The sequence below is a fragment of the Schistocerca cancellata genome, chromosome 3, assembly GCF_023864275.1.
Source record: "Schistocerca cancellata isolate TAMUIC-IGC-003103 chromosome 3, iqSchCanc2.1, whole genome shotgun sequence".
In the NCBI taxonomy this organism is placed as follows: Eukaryota; Metazoa; Arthropoda; class Insecta; order Orthoptera; family Acrididae; genus Schistocerca; species Schistocerca cancellata.
The window spans coordinates 186168325-186185819 of NC_064628.1; the positions used below are offsets into that span (position 1 = coordinate 186168325).

Consider the following 17495-nt stretch of genomic DNA (forward strand, 5'->3'; position numbering starts at 1 on the left):
ACAACCAACAACTGACTCCCACAACCAACATCTCTCCCCTCATGCACACACTTCTGTACTTAATTTGTCAAATACTGTAATCTTACCCATGTGATCCGCCCCCCCCCCCCCCTCTCTCTCTCTCTGCCTCTTTCGCATGATTAAATTTAATCTCACATTTGCCTCATCATCGAAGGTATATACTCACATTGGGAAGTGATCAACAACGCGGTGATCCGCCCAGACTGGAAAGCAGTGACAGGATAACGAGGCATCGACCAGCCTGGACTCGAACAAGTGTCCCACTAGGGAGGCTGATGCCCTCAAGACGAAAATCACCCAGTAAGTGACCTATCGACGCAAAGTCGCCAAGTAGTCAGCATACATTGTTCTGTCTCTTCGGATGCGTATAGCTTCTGGAGCTAGTCACCAGACTAGCTACAGTCGAATTCAAACGGGTGGGTATACTGAATGAAGCTTAATTTACTACGTCCCAGCTAGTTCCCCATGTCTACATGTGCTGTGTACTATCAAGGAATCCATCTGCCTTTGCAAATCTGCATTACTGTCTTATATGTTCCATCAAAGACTCAATCGCTTCCTGACATCTCATTTCTCGTGTTTGTGATCCAGGCATTTGACATCTACTAAAAATGCTGTACGCTTAAAATTTACCAAAAATTCAAAGAGAACCACTACACGCATTCAGGTGTAACAAGAAGAAGAAATGCTATCAAAATTTATGGCGAATAACCAACCACCTCGATTTCATACATTAATGTGCTTTGTGCCCATAATGCTGGCAAGTATTACATGTAATAGTCATTGATTGTATACAGTGCAATTCACGACCCGATGAAATATGCTGTTGTCGCCTCACTGGTCATATGTAGTTGTTTCTATGGTTTTCCCTAAATTGCGACAAGTCTACTGTCCTTCAGATTTCGTAAATTGCACCTTCTGGTGCACATCTTCCTACCATGGTTGTGCACAATAAAGATACAAAAAGACCAAAAATGTAAGGCGTACTCACCACACTCGGACCGTTAAAACTGAGCGCCGGAGCGGGTGCTGACGTCACAAGTGGGACACACTTCGGCGAATGGCAGGCGCTGACGTTGCAGTCAACACTTCCGCCATGAGAAAGTTGGGGTTGCAAGGTGACCCACAGGAGTGAGGAAGGAATCAGTTGTTCACATGTCAGGATCGATCACCGCTTCCTTCATGTGGACGTGCGTTTAGAGTGGTGATTGCTGTAATGGAGCGTGAGATCGCTACTTTAGTGGAGGCCGTTGGACCCAAGGTGGTGATGTGGGCCACAGAAGCCCAGTGTGCTGATGTGAGCAAGGCCGCCAGGGAGACAGCATGCTCAGGCAGAGTCGCCCACTGATGTTAGCAAGGCTAAAGAAGCTAACAGAGACCGTGTGCCGCAGATTGTGGAAGGTACTCCGCAGTGTCCTTTCTGAAGGACACGCTGTGGCACTTAACAGAAGCAATTCAGGGAAATCACACGAAATCTAAATTTAGAAGGCCAGATGAGGATTTGAACCGTCTATTCGTACCTCCCTAATGCGAGTCCATTGTTTTACCAATGTGACAGCTTTAAACGTGCTTCTGCAAACACCACATCAAGCGAATTACATAAAATGATAGCCATTAATTTTTACTGTCGATAGAGCTGATTTTGTTTTCTTTGCTGCACTTCCATCCGTTTCACTCACGGTTAGGCCAGTTCCGTTGTTTATGGTGTGCGAGGGGCAGTCAGATAAAAACCGAAAACTCGCCACAATGGGACCACATTAAGACATTTCCAAGCATTTCTCTCTTCATGTCGCCAAAGATGTGAAAATCACATGGTGAAACAACCGGGATGGACAAGTGATGTTACAGTATTTCCCAACCAAATCGCTGAAGCATAGCCTTTGTCCAATTGGCAGTGTGAGGGCGGCCATTATCGTGCATTTCGATGATTCCGTCAGACAGCATTCCTGGGCGTTTGACTTTATAGCTGGTCGTAGGGTCTGCCAACTGACTTCATAGCGCTGCGAACTGACCATAGTTTCATGCTCGAGGAACTCGATGAGAAGAGGGCCCCTGTAGTCGAAGTAGCTCATCTTGACCTTACCGGAACTTGTGTGAACAGTTCTGCATTTCTTTGGTGGAAGGGAGATGGGACATTTCCACTGTTAGCTTTGCTGTTTACCCTCAGGCTGCTGGTACGTGTCGGATGCAATCACCTTGTTGCACGATAACGCCTGCCCCAACGCTGCCAATCGGATGGAGGCTACGCTTCAGCGATTTGGTTGTGAATCACTGCAACATCCTCCGTATAGCCCGGATCTTTCAATGTTGATTTTCATATCTTTGTTTACCTGAAGGACGACGTCCATGGACGTCCGTTTCTGTCGGAAGATGAAGTGCAAGACTGGGTGGAAGTATGAATCCATCAGGGGCCGACCGTGTTCTACAAAGCAGGAACTGATCATCTCGTCTCCCACTAGGATAAATGTCTTAATGAGTGTGTTGTATACTGTAACTGGGTCTTCTCTTTTGATGCTAGTCAATTGTCAGGATGAGCATTAAAAGGGCATTTGATTCTAAAGCATTATGTCAGGGTGAAAAACACTAAATAAATTACTTTTTCTCTCTTAACAACATGTGGGCAGGGTGGGTTCTTCCTTGGCTCGAGTATGAGGTAGAATGAAACAACATTTTTACATAAGATAACTTTTATTGAAAGTTTTGTACAATGGTTTCCTTACGCGATTGTTCTGGCTGGGAGAGCAGCTGTTGTGTCGTTTGTGAAGCCTTCAGCTTGCGTGAGCGGCGGCGTCTGATTACGCCGGGCGGTGTGTACCTCGTGTCGCCGTTTCGCCCAGTTAACTGGAGACGCGCATCGTGCTGTGGCCCGTTTAATTATTGAGAACGAAGTCGTCAATCGGATGGTGATACCTTGGATGTGGCGTCCCAGTGTTTCTCTTCTCTATGCGGCCGCGTGCGACGGCCAGCGGTGCGGCGCGGCGGGGGAAGGCCAGTGTCCCGGACTCGAACAACGGACTCCAGCTTGCCAGTCTTCGGGTGTCAGATCTTCATCACCAGCTCACAGATGACTGCTGATGTGAGGCCGTCTCATTCCCGTCCTCACGAGTCACATGGATACGTAAAAATCAGTCTTCAAATACCTTCTAACTTCTGTCTTCTGGCGGCGAGATTGCTGCTTGCTATTCCATCACAGCGGCGGACTTGGTGCTTCTGTGTACGATGTAGTCTCTTCCTGGATGACGATCTTCAGCACCGAAACTGAACTGAAAACTACTCTCGGGCCCACTGCGTCTCGCGTATTTATTTACTTCAGTTCACTGGAGGTGAACGACTTCACTGTCATTGCCTCTTCTGTCATATTGAAAAGCTTCTCGAAGAATCTTCTTAACATCGGTCATGGCTCTTGGAATGTAGGCGAGGGCCTTTGATCACATGTGACAATTGAGGAACACGTGAGCCGGTCATTGCCTCTTCTGTCACGTTGAAAAGCTTCTCGAAGAATCTTCTTAACGTCGGTCATTGGCTCTTGGAACGTAGGCGAGGGCCTTTGATCACATGTGACAACTGAGAAACACGTGAGCCGGTCGGGTGATGCCCTGACGGCTGAATCGACAGATTCCGCTTATGTGGGGAGGGCAATGGCTTCTCCTGAACGTGCTGACTTCACGGTCATTGCCTCTTCTGCTCTGCCCGCAGTTTGCCAGTGTGTAATTCTTCTAAACTAAACTAAGTTTTTCATTTATTCTCTGATTTCTACTTCACATTGATTTCACTAATTTATTTACCTATCTTAAGTACCACTCAACAATACTTTTGAATGGAACCATACCATGAACCCTCTGCGACCACTGGTTTTCATTTTACCACCCATTATATAATTAGTTAATGCATCATATATTCACACAAAGTTCAGATGAGTATAATGTATCTTATTTGCCATCAAACAAGTCTAAATGCTTCTTAGCACTTTTAACGTGAATGTTTTTAATTAATCCTTTCAGATAGATGAGTGCGTTAGCACGTGACCTCCGGGTTTCACGGAGGTGCCCTGGATCGAATCCACCTGAGGGATTACTAAAAGGACTAGTGTGTCGATCAGCCTGCGTGAGATTTTTAGGCTGTTAACCACTTCTGAGTAGGTGAATACCAGGCTGGTTCCTACGTCCCTCCTTAGTCAAACGATCCGCAGACATTTAGAAAACGCTGTCATACTTGCACGTGAATCAACAGTAGACGCAGGCAGATGGGTTGCATACACAAATTTCGTCTCAGCGGGAAGTCGTGGAAACTGGAAGGGAATCCAATCACTCGTCAGGTCTAGTCTTGCCCAATCCGAAAACTGACATGCTGACCTTTTGAGGTTACGCGGTAAGACTAGCAAAACGGAAATACAGAGAGAATGTTTTAATTCGACAGGTTTCTTGGCACCCATTGAACTGAAAAATTTGTCATAACCTGAACGATCTGTGAAATGTGGTGGACAGGTCCTATCAAGATCTTTGCAACGTCAACTAATTACTGCACTATTAATTTTTGCCACGTTCTTGTCCACTGTAGATGTTCTGTGAGTGTCCTGGACGTGCATAAACTACAGTGCATGCAGGATCACATTTGAGTAGCCCATTTTTTTTACAATAGAAAATGTAGGGGAAGAATCCATCAATGTCTAATATAATTGCTCTTGTACTCCTATACGCGCTGCAGTTAAACCTCTTAAAAAGAAGTAATTTATTACAATGCAAATTTAAAATTTCATCTAGCTTTGGCCAACACTTAGCACTTTATTGATTACGCAAACACCACACAAAATCAATACAACTCTTGCTTGCATATATTCACACTGTTCCGACAAACTTCAAATTGGCCCTACACTATTCCAGGTACAAGGATTCCTGATATTCTTAGAAATTCGAAAGGAAAAAACACAGTTAATGGAAGATAAAGAGACAACAATCAGCATTAAATTCAGCCATATAAGAATCGGACGGTGCTTCTTTCATGAATACACTTCCGTAACTTCATTGTCCGTTCGACGATACCCGTTCGTGACACGATTAGACCACTGGAAGCTCTTCGCAGATTAACGTTTTATGAAAGACTGGAGCCTTTCGTTACACTGCGATGGACACCATTCCTTTCTTCCAGGAACGGAAGTCCAACAGACAATGAAAGCGAGCTTCTGTGGCATTTAGAAAGGAGAAGAAAAGTTCTACCAGGTTGAAGTTATGAGGTTAGGATCTCCCCCTTTCCCTCACCGCCTCGAACCACGGACTTGAGCGCGAAGGCTTGCTTGCTTGCTTCAAAGGCACAGAGAGCAGTACCATAGTTGCAACCACAGCCCAGGGTATCTGTTGAGGGGACAGACTAACTCATAATTCCTGAAGAGGGGTTGCAGGCTCTTCACTCGGTTTGTAAAATTGCCCAACATGGCCTCGGAAAGCAAGGGAAAATTACAGTCGTTATCCTTCACGAGTACTGTCTTGACATCTGAGCTCTTAATATGCACACAGCTACTTTTTTTTCTTCGATGGCTTCTTCACGTTTCTGTTAGGTCCATTTACCTTTCCCGCTTCCTCTACAGCTTTGCTTCCTCACTCTAGGAATTTCTGCTTCATCACCTTGCACTTTCTGTGAATGTAATTTTTTAACGTCTGAACGTAGTATATTATCCAGTTATATCTTCTGGACCTCGTCTTTATGCCTATTGCGTCCTTTGCTGCCTTCACTGTTTCACCGCTCGAGGTTACCGATTCGTCTTCTAGTGTGTTTCTTGTCTCTGGTTCTATCAATCGTTGCCCAATGCTCTGTTTGAAACTCTCAAAAACCTCTGGTTTTTCTGTTTATTCTGGGCCCAGCTCCTTAATTTTTTTACGTTTTACTATTTGTTCAGTTTTAGTCTGTAGTTCGTAAACAATAATGATCAGAATCTACATCTGACCTGGAGAAGTTTTGCAGTTCAAAATTTGGTTTCGAAACCTTTGCATCACCGTTACATTGCCATTGTCTAAACTATGATACCTTACTTTGTATCCGGATCTGTTCCAAAACAACATTTTTCTTATGATCCTTAACCTATGTGTTTAGCAATTATTGTGTTACGCTCTGTGCAAGATTCTGCCATGCATCTTTCCGTTTCATTTCTTTCCCCCACGCCATGTTGAACAATTTTTCTTCCTATACCTTTTCCTGTTTCCCGTCACAATTAAATTTTCATCATACTTAACGATCTGAATAACATCTTTTGCCTCATTATATATTTTTTCAATGACTTCATCTGCAGCGCTAACATAGACGCAAATTTTTACTATGAGTGCTGGTTTTGCATCGATGTTGGCTACGATAATACATTCACTATGCTGTCTCTAGTAGCGCACCCTCATTTTATTCATTATTAGACGTTTTACTGCATCAAACCTATTTAATCTTTCATTAATAACGCTATGCCATGGACCTTCTGAGGTGGCCTGGCTTTCACGCCTCTACCGTACAGGTAGCCACACAGTAGGTGCAGCCACCTCACAAGGGTATCTGTGTAGAGGCCAAAAGGAATACCGCTCTTGAGTTAAAAAGTTTGTATTCCGTTCAGTTTCGATTTTTGTCTGGCAAAGGAAGCCTATCAAAATATCTTTAATGGCGGTCTCCTCAAGTAGCTACGATACGATATTGCAGTTCCTGTGTTCAGAAATATGGTATTTATCCGTCGACATTGGCCAAGCGACTTTCAATTACAACGTCTCCCCTGTACGGAAATACACTCAATGGATACAAGAGCGCAGGTTGTAGACGGAAGTTTGGATCTGGTCGTGAAGCGTGCGGGAATAGCCTTATAGTTAGGCACCCGCTCGCGATAATCGCGAAATCCTGTCCTGCACAAATTTTTGTCGCCGTCATTCCATTACACAGCTCACAGTTGTCCATATTCGCAACTGCGAATACATTTTATGTCCCTCACATAGGTGGCTGTGTTCAGAGAAATCTCGACTGTCCGCAGCAACTCCATTGGCTATCAGGCATTAGGCATCTTTCTCGCAGGACTCTTAGTTTGGTCACATTCATAACGTCTCTACGTCTCTGCGTGTCAAAATTTACAATGTCCTTCGTGTAACCGCAATAGCGATGACCTCTGAAAACGCTTGCCGACCGCTCTCTTTACCTAGTTGGATAGTGCCTGACTATCTCTAGGTTAAGCAAGTTAAGTGCTTTGCACTATTCCTGCGTTTCCTAATATGTATTTTGAGTGGGCCTATCGTGTGTGTTGGTCCTATTTTGTGATGAGCATTTTATGTTTGTTAATAATCGTTACTGTAGTTGTTTTTACTGCCGTAGCAGGTCGGGCCATCTTGTGGTGCCCTTTCTATGTATCTGGTTCCCGAGGTTCGAGACCAGTCTGTTCTCTGACTGCTGTGATTTCTCATAGAAAAATTGAGCGGCCTGTCTTATTCTTTCCTTTACTGGCTGCACTCCAGTGATGGTATGCAACTCCCTAGTGGGAAAATCACGCGGGAGTTTCATGATCATCCTAAGTACTCTACCCTGGAGGCCATGTAATCTCCGGATGTGGCAGTCTGCCGCGTTGCCCCACACTACTGCCGCATACTCCATCACCGGCCTTATAAAGGCGAGAAACAGCGTAATGCCGCAGCGTGTGGGTAGGGTTGTCTTCGGGTTCAGGATTGGGTATAGCGCTCTCAATCTGCCATAGGCTTTACCCACAATGTCCCTTATGTGTGGTCCCCACGTGAGGCGCCTGTCTAGGGTCACCCCAAGGTATTTCGCAGTGCGGGTCCATGTGATGGGGCCTCCCATGATCCGCACCGGCTGTAGGTCGATGGGGATTCTTTTCCTCGTAATGATGATTGCCTGGCTTTTGCTGGCATTGTATTTCAGGCGCCACTTTGTGGCCCATGTACCTAGAGCTTCACATGCCGTCTGCAGGCGGCGGCGCATGAGGTTCACGTTCGCGCTTCTGGTATACAACGTGGTGTCGTCGGCGTACAATGCGAGCGAGACGCTGTTAGCCTTTGGCGTGTCCGAGGTATATAAGGAGTACAACAGGGGGCCAAGGACAGAACCCTGTGGCACTCCCGTCTGTATGGGTCTTGCTGTGGATATACCCGCTTCCGTACGGACATTGAACGTTCGTCCACTAAGGTAAGACTTGATGAGTCGAACGTGTGGCGTAGGTACCCCCATTGCAAACAGTTTGTAGAGGAGGCCCTTGTGCCACACACAATCGAAGGACCTAGAGACATCAAGCAGCACTACCCCTGCGTACTGTCGACTCTCCAGGGCACCCATCGCATCCTCCACAAGACGTAATAGCTGTTGCTCTGTGCTATGTCCACGTCGGAAGCCGAATTGTTCCGGCGGGATCAGCTCCTCCGCGTTTACGTGAAGCATTAGCCTTTTACAGTACAGGCGCTCAAATACCTTGGAGATTGCTGGTAAAAGGCTGATCGGCCTGTAATTCTGTGTAAGCCTGGTGTCTTTGCCCTGTTTTGGTATGGCAACCACCTCTGCATGTTTCCATGCAGAGGGGAAGTTGCCAGTCTGCATGATTCGATTGAAGATCGCGGTGATGGGGCGAATGGCTGCTTGTGGTAACTGAAGTAGTATATCCTTTTAGAACGCTGACACAAGTGTATAAGCTCCAGTACGGTTTTATGACAGAGGTTTAAATGAGAATATAGGAAGAGAGAATTTTATGTTTTTGTTGTTCGAATGATTCTCGGGTTTTCAGGTGGATACAATCGTGGAGTGCCCACGATATTTCAGTGGATAACCGTTCTGCCATAGGTGGTGCTGAAGCAATGGTCTGACGCTCTCTGCCGCTAGTATTTATCGCTCGCTGGTCTAGGTACGATTCCGTGTCCGGAGCTGAGGGAAGCGGAGTCTGCGGTAGGTGGTGGTGGTGGTGGTGGTGGTGCACAGGATCTCTTCGGCGGCCATGGCGGAATGATCTCCTGTCCTCTTGCACTGTTGCTCCTAGACAGAGATTAGAATTGGTTCGCAGGCTTTACTGAGTTGGTAACCGGTGTCCCTGTTGACGAGGTTGTTTGTTACGCGAATTTCTATGGCCTCTTTGAAGATGAACTCCCAGTAGTTATTTGTGGAGGCCAGTACTTTTGTCTCATCTTAATTCGCCATGTGTCCAGCGTTTATGCAATGTTCTGCTAGGGCAGATAGGCTTGGTTGGCCCATGCGGGTATAGCGTTGGTGTTCTTTGCATCGATCTTCCACTGTAGGAACTGTTTGCCCGATATAGGATTTGCCACAGCCGTACGGAATTCTGTATACGTCCGCTTTCTTGAGGAAGACATCGTCTTTCACCGTTCCTAGCATGGCGCGCGTCTAAGCCGGCGGTCAGCAGACTGTGTCGATCTTGTGTTGCCTAAATTTTGGACGCCCCGTTGCGTGCAGAGGGTAGAAACGCCAGGCCTTATTTCCCTTCTTCGCTTTGTTTTTCATCTAGGTCCCCACTGCGCTTCTGTTATCGAAAGATCCTTTGGATTTGGCGGCTACCATATCCATTCTTGCGGAACTCAGTCTCCAGATACTTGAGTTCCGTTGATAGGTTCTTTTCGTCCGAGATCTTATGTGCTTTGTGTACCAATGTGTTAAGCACTGCCGCGAGGAGTGGCCGCTTGGTTTGAGGCGTCATGTCACGAATTGGGCGGCGCCTCCCGCTGGAGGCTCGAGTCCTCCCTCGGGCGCGCGCGCGCTTGTGTGTGTGTGTGTGTGTGTGTGTGTGTGTGTGTGTGTGTTGTTCTTAGCATAAGTTAGTTTACGTTAGTTAAAGTAGTGCGGAGGTCTAGGGACCGTTTAGGGACTCCGTTTAGCTGAGCCGGATGGTGGCAGCTGGAAGCATGTAGATACAGGTCAATGTGCGTGGCCTTTTATCTTTACATTATAATAGATATTTATTTTTCTTTAGTGTTATTTCATCCCCCTCCTCCGACCCATGTAGATAGGGTGGGCTGCCAGCGGACACAATTTGCCACTCTTTAGCCTAATGAGAGTAAAATTTTATATATAGAAAATGGACTTGGCGTTTCTTTTTTTTTAAACACTTTTGTACAGTAACAAGACAGCTCTTCACTTGCGTAAGTTAAAAATGTAATGTTTAATTTGGTGATTGATTAAATATAGACACAGAAGATGGATAGACAGCAGCATTAAGGAAAACGGCCAATGTGCTGACTGATTAAAGTAGACATGTAGATGAGTGAATAGATGAGTGGATGTAAACATGTAAACTTCTAGGGATAAGGATATCAAGGGAACGTCGCATTTAAAAGTAGTGCATAGGACGGGGTTTGTGTGTGTGGATGTTTGGAGGATGGTTTGGGAAGAGTTGATGGAGATGTGGAAGTGAGAGAGATGGATGTATATTAGGGCGGATTTCATGGTCGGATAAGGGAAGACTATTTTTCGTCGGAAGAGGGTGTGGATGTGTAGTGTTGGTTATTATATGTGAACTTACTTAGATCGTTCACTTAAGTTCAGTTGTTTTATGGCCTAAAGCTGGCTGTACGGGTGAGGCCGAAATTCACTAACAAATTTAAAAAAAAAAACCGTAATGGCGGATTTAGTATTAACACCATTGAGTGTAATTCGAGAACCTGACGGACGGACTGAACCGCACAGGTCTGTGCACGTGCTGACGATGTTCTCGCTGGTGCTGAGCGTGGGAGGTGCCAGCGCCAACCCGTTCGCCTCGCTGGCCGCGAAGGGGGCAGCCCAGCTGCCCGGCTACCTGGCCGTCCGCCACTGTGCGTCCCGCTTCGGCCGCCGCTGGTCCGCTGTCGCAGCTCCCGTGCTGGCCGCTGCCGTTGGTTCTGCCATCATTCTCCTCATGACAGGTAAGCCACATGTCAACATCAGCTCTCTATCTTAACATCACTCTGTGAATGCAGATGCAAAAGGACAACGTCGTAATGTATGAATGCATGGTATCGCGGCGAATTCGTTATTATTTATGGATATCTTTGTGTATTCTCGCCATTCCAGCCGGATAAAGTCTAATAAACGTAGGCACTAAGATGCATACCTTGAAGAGCTATGGGCACTTCTTCAATAGAATAAATGGGTTTGACAGTAGTGAAGATGAACAAGTGCACTGTACAGTCCGTGTTTTCTCGTCAAGTCCTCCTGGGACAATTTGGGTAAGGCCAAGGCCAGCAACTACTTGGAGTGGCTAGATGCCTGAGAAGTACTGAAAAATATAGGAATACAGCCATTTCCAAAATAATTGAGCAATCGTAAAGAGCATAGATGCTTCTGACTATCAGCTCTGGAAAAAGCATAAGCATGTGGAGGATCCATGGCACAAATTAAGGAATGTTGTAAGCTACATGGTAGAGTGTGAGGGAGAGAGGATTCAACACTGTTTAATAACAATATTAGAAAGTAGAGTGTTTCTTAGTAAATTCGAGCGATTCCTGTTGATATACAAAATCTGAAAAAGCGAATACAAACGTAAGAACAACTACGAGAGAAGGATAACATGAATCCTCAAGGACAATGTTTACTCGACGAGAAGCCCTTAAAACCCCTCAGTCTGTTTAAAATCTGTCAACCGATAGAGAGTGAAAGTCGTATAATACGTCACGATACACTACATTCTGCCTTTAAAAATTGCTTCATCGAAGAATACAAGACTATTTCTATGTCCAACCGTCACACGAACGCCAAAATAAGATACACACAAATAAGTGACGTGGAAATTCAGCTAATGGAGTTGTATAAGCAAAAAGCACTTGGCATATTGGCGTGCCCGTTGGATTCCGTGTCAGATTCTAGGGAAATGATCATATCTTCCAGCAACAGTCATACGACAGTTCATGTTGCAGGCAGACAGCAGCGATATAAATGCAGGCTAAAAGTTGATACACAGGGGAACAAAAGTATATAAACACCAAAACCACAACACATTACCATGCCCAATATGGTGTAGGAAACCCGTTCGTGCCGGCCGTTGTGGCCGAGCGGTTCTAGGCGCTTCGGTCTGGAACCGCACTGCTGCAACGGTCGCAGGTTCGAATCCTGCCTCGGGAATGGATGTGTGTGCTGTCCTCAGGTTAGTTAGGTTTAAGTATTTCTAAGTCTAGGGGACTGATGACCTCAGATGTTAAATCCCATAGTGCTTCGAGCCATTTGAGACAAACACGTTCGTACTCTCAGCTTCCAGTCTCTCTGAATAGATAAATACAGGTCCCGTACAGTTTCCAAAGAAATTTTATGCAACTCTTCCAGGAATAGTGGCAAGTTGGGGCAACGATGATGGAGGTGGACAACGATCACGCACACCTCTCTTCAAAACAACCGAGATTTGGTGTTTGTGGTTCCCAGTGGAGACGCGGCATTTCATCACAAAACCAGTTTTGGACAATGAGAGTTGTTACGGTGCTCGCTTATTTCCAAGTTCGTATCGATCTTAGTGCTGAGTTTTCACTCAGACGGTGCTTTGGCGTTAGGCGGTTGTTTCCGTGTGTGATCGCTGGCCGCAGCTTAGCTGGAGGCGTGTGAGGAGGGAAGTGGTGGCTGCTTGGCGTGGAGACAGTTCGGCTCGTCTGGGGTTGTTTGCGTCTGGACGCCGAGTGGGGCCCGATCGGAAGACCAGACCGTGATTTTACGGTTAATAGTGTGGACAGCGGCGTGGTGTGCCGTTTAACTTGATTCGCAAGAGGAGCAAAATCTCGCCTGTTGTAGTTTGTCGAGCCTGTGTTTGAAATACCTTTCAATGTGCGGCGGGATGTCATTTCGTCCTCCTGTCGCTCCGCCGCTGGGATTGCTATCCTCGTTTACCGTCCCATGGATGTATATCGATGGGGTACGCTGCTCTCCGTACTCTACTAGACGCTGGTGATGGAAGTGCGTCGTTCAGAGGCACGTTAATCTGGGTGTTTTATGTTTCTACATCTACATCTACATTTATACTCCGCAAGCCACCCAACGGTGTGTGGCGGAGGGCACTTTACGTGCCACTGTCATTATCTCCCTTTCCTGTTCCAGTCGCGTATGGTTCGCGGGAAGAACGACTGTCTGAAAGCCTCTGTGCGCGCTCTAATCTCCCTAATTTTACATTCGTGATCTCCTCGGGAGGTATAAGTAGGGGGAAGCAATATATTCGATACCTCATCCAGAAACGCACCCTCTCGAAACCTGGCGAGCAAGCTACACCGCGATGCAGAGCGCCTCTCTTGCAGAGTCTGCCACTTGAGTTTGTTAAACATCTCCGTAACGCTATCACGGTTACCAAATAACCCTGTGACGAAACGCGCCGCTCTTCTTTGGATCTTCTCTATCTCCTCCGTCAACCCGATCTGGTACGGATCCCACACTGATGAGCAATACTCAAGTATAGGTCGAACGAGTGTTTTGTAAGCCACCTCCTTTGTTGATGGACTACATTTTCTAAGGACTCTCCCAATGAATTTCACCTGGTACCCGCCTTACCAACAATTAATTTTATATGATCATTCCACTTCAAATCGTTCCGCACGCATACTCCCAGATATTTTACAGATGTAACTGCTACCAGTGTTTGTTCCGCTATCATATAATCATACAATAAAGGATCCTTCTTTCTATGTATTCGCAATACATTACATTTGTCTATGTTAAGGGCCAGTTGCCACTCCCTGCACCAATTGCCTATCCGCTGCAGATCTTCCTGCATTTCGCTACAATTTTCTAATGCTGCAACTTCTCTGTATATTACAGCATCATCCGCGAAAAGCCGCATGCAACTTCCGACACTATCTACTAGGTCATTTATATATACATTGTGAAAAGCAATGGTCCCATAACACTCCCCTGTGGCACTCCAGAGGTTACTTTAACGTCTGTAGACGTCTCTCCATTGATAACAACATGCTGTGTTCTGTTTGCTAAAAACTCTTCAATCCAGCCACACAGCTGGTCTGATATTCCGTAGGCTCTTACTTTGTTTATCAGGCGACAGTGCGGAACTGTATCGAACGCCTTCCGGAAGTCAAGAAAAATAGCATCTACCTGGGAGCCTGTATCTAATATTTTCTGGGTCTCATGAACAAATAAAGCGAGTTGGGTTTCACACGATCGCTGTTTCCGGAATCCATGTTGATTCCTACATAGTAGATTCTGAGTTTCCAAAAACGACATGATACTCGAGCAAAAGACATGTTCTAAAATTCTACAACAGATCGACGTCAGAGATATAGGTCTATAGTTTTGCGCATCTGCTCGACGTCCCTTCTTGAAGACTGGGACTACCTGTGCTCTTTTCCAATCATTTGGAACCTTCTGTTCCTCTAGAGACTTGCGGTACACGGCTGTTAGAAGGGGGGCAAGTTCTTTCGCGTACTCTGTGTAGAATCGAATTGGTATCCCGTCAGGTCCAGTGGACTTTCCTCTGTTGAGTGATTCCAGTAGCTTTTCTATTCCTTGGACACTTATTTCAATGTCAGCCATTTTTTCGTTGGTGCGAGGATTTAGAGAAGGAACTGCAGTGCGGTCTTCCTCTGTGAAACAGCTTTGGAGAAAGGTGTTTAGTATTTCAGCTTTACGCTTGTCATCCTCTGTTTCAATGCCATCATCATCCCGGAGTGTCTGGACATGATGTTTCGAGCCACTTACTGATTTAACGTAAGACCAGAACTTCCTAGGATTTTCTGTCAAGTCGGTACCTAGTATTTTACTTTCGAATTCACTGAACGCTTCACGCACAGCCCTCCTTACGCTAACTTTGACATCGTTTAGCTTCTGTTTGTCTGAGAGGTTTTGGCTGCGTTTAAACTTGGAGTGAAGCTCTCTTTGCTTTCGCAGTAGTTTCCTAACTTTGTTGTTGTACCACGGTGGGTTTTTCCCGTCCCTCACAGTTTTACTCGGCACGTACCTGTCTAAAACGCATTTTACGATTGCCTTGAACTTTTTCCATAAACACTCAACATTGTCAGTGTCGGAACAGAAATTTTCGTTTTGATCTGTTAGGTAGTCTGAAATCTGCCTTCTATTACTCTTGCTAAACAGATAAACCTTCCTCCCTTTTTTTTATATTCCTATTAACTTCCATATTCAGGGATGCTGCAACGGCCTTATGATCACTGATTCCCTGTTCTGCACTTACAGAGTCGAAAAGTTCGGGTCTGTTTGTTATCAGTAGGTCCAAGATGTTATCTCCACGAGTCGGTTCTCTGTTTAATTGCTCGAGGTAATTTTCGGATAGTGCACTCAGTATAATGTCACTCGATGCTCTGTCCCTACCACCCGTCCTAAACATCTGAGTGTCCCAGTCTATAGCTGGTAAATTGAAATCTCCACCTAAGACCATAACGTGCTGAGAAAATTTGTGTGAAATGTATTCCAAATTTTCTCTCAGTTGTTCTGCCACTAATGCTGCTGAGTCGGGGGGTCGGTAAAAGGAGCCAATTATTAACCTAGCTCGGTTGTTGAATGTAACCTTCACCCATAATAATTCACAGGAACTATCCACTTCTACTTCACTACAGGATAAACTACTGCTAACAGCGACGAACACTCCACCACCGGTTGCATGCAATCTATCCTTTCTAAACACCGTCTGTGCCTTTGTAAAAATTTCGGCAGAATTTATCTCTGGCTTCAGCCAGCTTTCTGTACCTATAACGATTTCAGCTTCGGTGCTTTCTATCAGCGCTTGAAGTTCCGGTACTTTACCAACGCAGCTTCGACAGTTTACAATTACAATACCGATTGCTGCTTGGTCCCCGCATGTCCTGACTTTGCCCCGCACCCGTTGAGGCTGTTGCCCTTTCTGCACTCGCCCGAGGCCATCTAACCTAAAAAACCGCCCAGCCCACGCCACACAACCCCTGCTACCCGTGTAGCCGCTTGTTGCGTGTAGTGGACTCCTGACCTATCCAGCGGAACCCGAAACCCCACCACCCTATGGCGCAAGTCGAGGAATCTGCAGCCCACATGGTCGCAGAACCGTCTCAGCCTCTGATTCAGACCCTCCACTCGGCTCTGTACCAAAGGTCCGCAGTCAGTCCTGTCGACGATGCTGCAGATGGTGAGCTCTGCTTTCATCCCGCTAGCGAGACTGGCAGTCTTCACCAAATCAGATAGCCGCCGGAAGCCAGAGAGGATTTCCTCCGATCCATAGCGACACACATCATTGGTGCCGACATGAGCGACCACCTGCAGATGGGTGCACCCTGTACCCTTCATGGCATCCGGAAGGACCTTTTCCACATCTGGAATGACTCCCCCCGGTATGCACACGGAGTGCACTTTGGTTTTCTTCCCCTCCCTTGCTGCCATATCCCTAAGGGGCCCCATTACGCGCCTGACGTTGGAGCTCCCAACTACCAGTAAGCCCACCCTCTGAGACTGCCCGGATCTTGCAGACTGAGGGGCAACCTCTGGAACAGGACAAGCAGCCATGTCAGGCTGAAGATCAGTATCAGCCTGAGACAGAGCCTGAAACCAGTTCGTCAGACAAACTTTAGAGGCCTTCCGTTCAGCTCTCCGGAATGTCTTTCGCCCCCTGCCACACCTTGAGACGACCTCCCACTCTACCACAGGTGAGGGATCAGCCTCAATGCGGGCAGTATCCCGGGCAACCACAGTCGTAGTCCGATCGGGGGATGCGTGGGACGAGCTGGCCGTCCCCGACAAACCCCCATCCGGACCCCCACAGTGATGCCCATTGGCAACAGCCTCAAGCTGTGTGACCGAAGCCAACACTGCCCGAAGCTGGGAGCGAAGGGATGCCAACTCAGCCTGCATCCGAACACAGCAGTTGCAGTCCCTATCCATGCTAAAAACTGTTGTGCAAAGAACGTCTGAACTAATCTACAGATAGCGCAAACAAAACGACACAAAATTGAAACGGTTATTAAAATACAAGATTGCCCAGTAAATGCAGTAATGCTGCCACTTGTGCACTGCTGACACACTGCTCGGCGGCGGAAGGAGACTACGCGATTTAACACTATTCGAGTACTAAAACGTGATGCTACAACTCTCAAATACTATGATACGCCCGAAATTTATGAATTAAACAATGCAAATACCAAAAACACGCAAAGAAATTAAGAATTAAACTATGTAACAAATGAGTGAGCTAGGAGTATACGACTTGCTGCTGCAGCTGCTTATCCAACGGCGGCAGGGAGCACACTGACTGTGACCAACCGACACTGGCCGTTCAAAACAAAAACAGATGACAGACGACTACGCGAATTTACTCTATTCAGGTACTAAAACGCGATGCTACAACTCTCAAATACTATAATACGCCCGAAATTTATGAATTAAACAATGCAAGTACCAAAAACACGCAAAGAAATTAAGAATTAAACTATGTAACAAATGAGTGAGCTAGGAGTATACGACTTGCTGCTGCAGCTGCTTATCCAACGGCGGCAGGTACTTGATCTTCAAGTACATAGTCTTCGAGTGGCACTCCTTAGAGTTTGCCTTGCGCAGTTAAATTGGAGTTTATTTTG

General features: G+C 46.3%; 1 protein-coding gene across 1 annotated transcript in view; it reads left to right on the top strand.

Moving 5' to 3' along the window:
• LOC126176190 (solute carrier family 22 member 7-like) overlaps window positions 1-17495 on the top strand; it is a 139523-nt gene that overhangs the window by 91424 nt on the left and 30604 nt on the right. The window contains exon 7 of the mRNA XM_049923334.1: window positions 10669-10883. Within this exon, the coding sequence (XP_049779291.1) occupies window positions 10669-10883 (215 nt within the window). The remainder of the gene's footprint in view (window positions 1-10668; window positions 10884-17495) is intronic.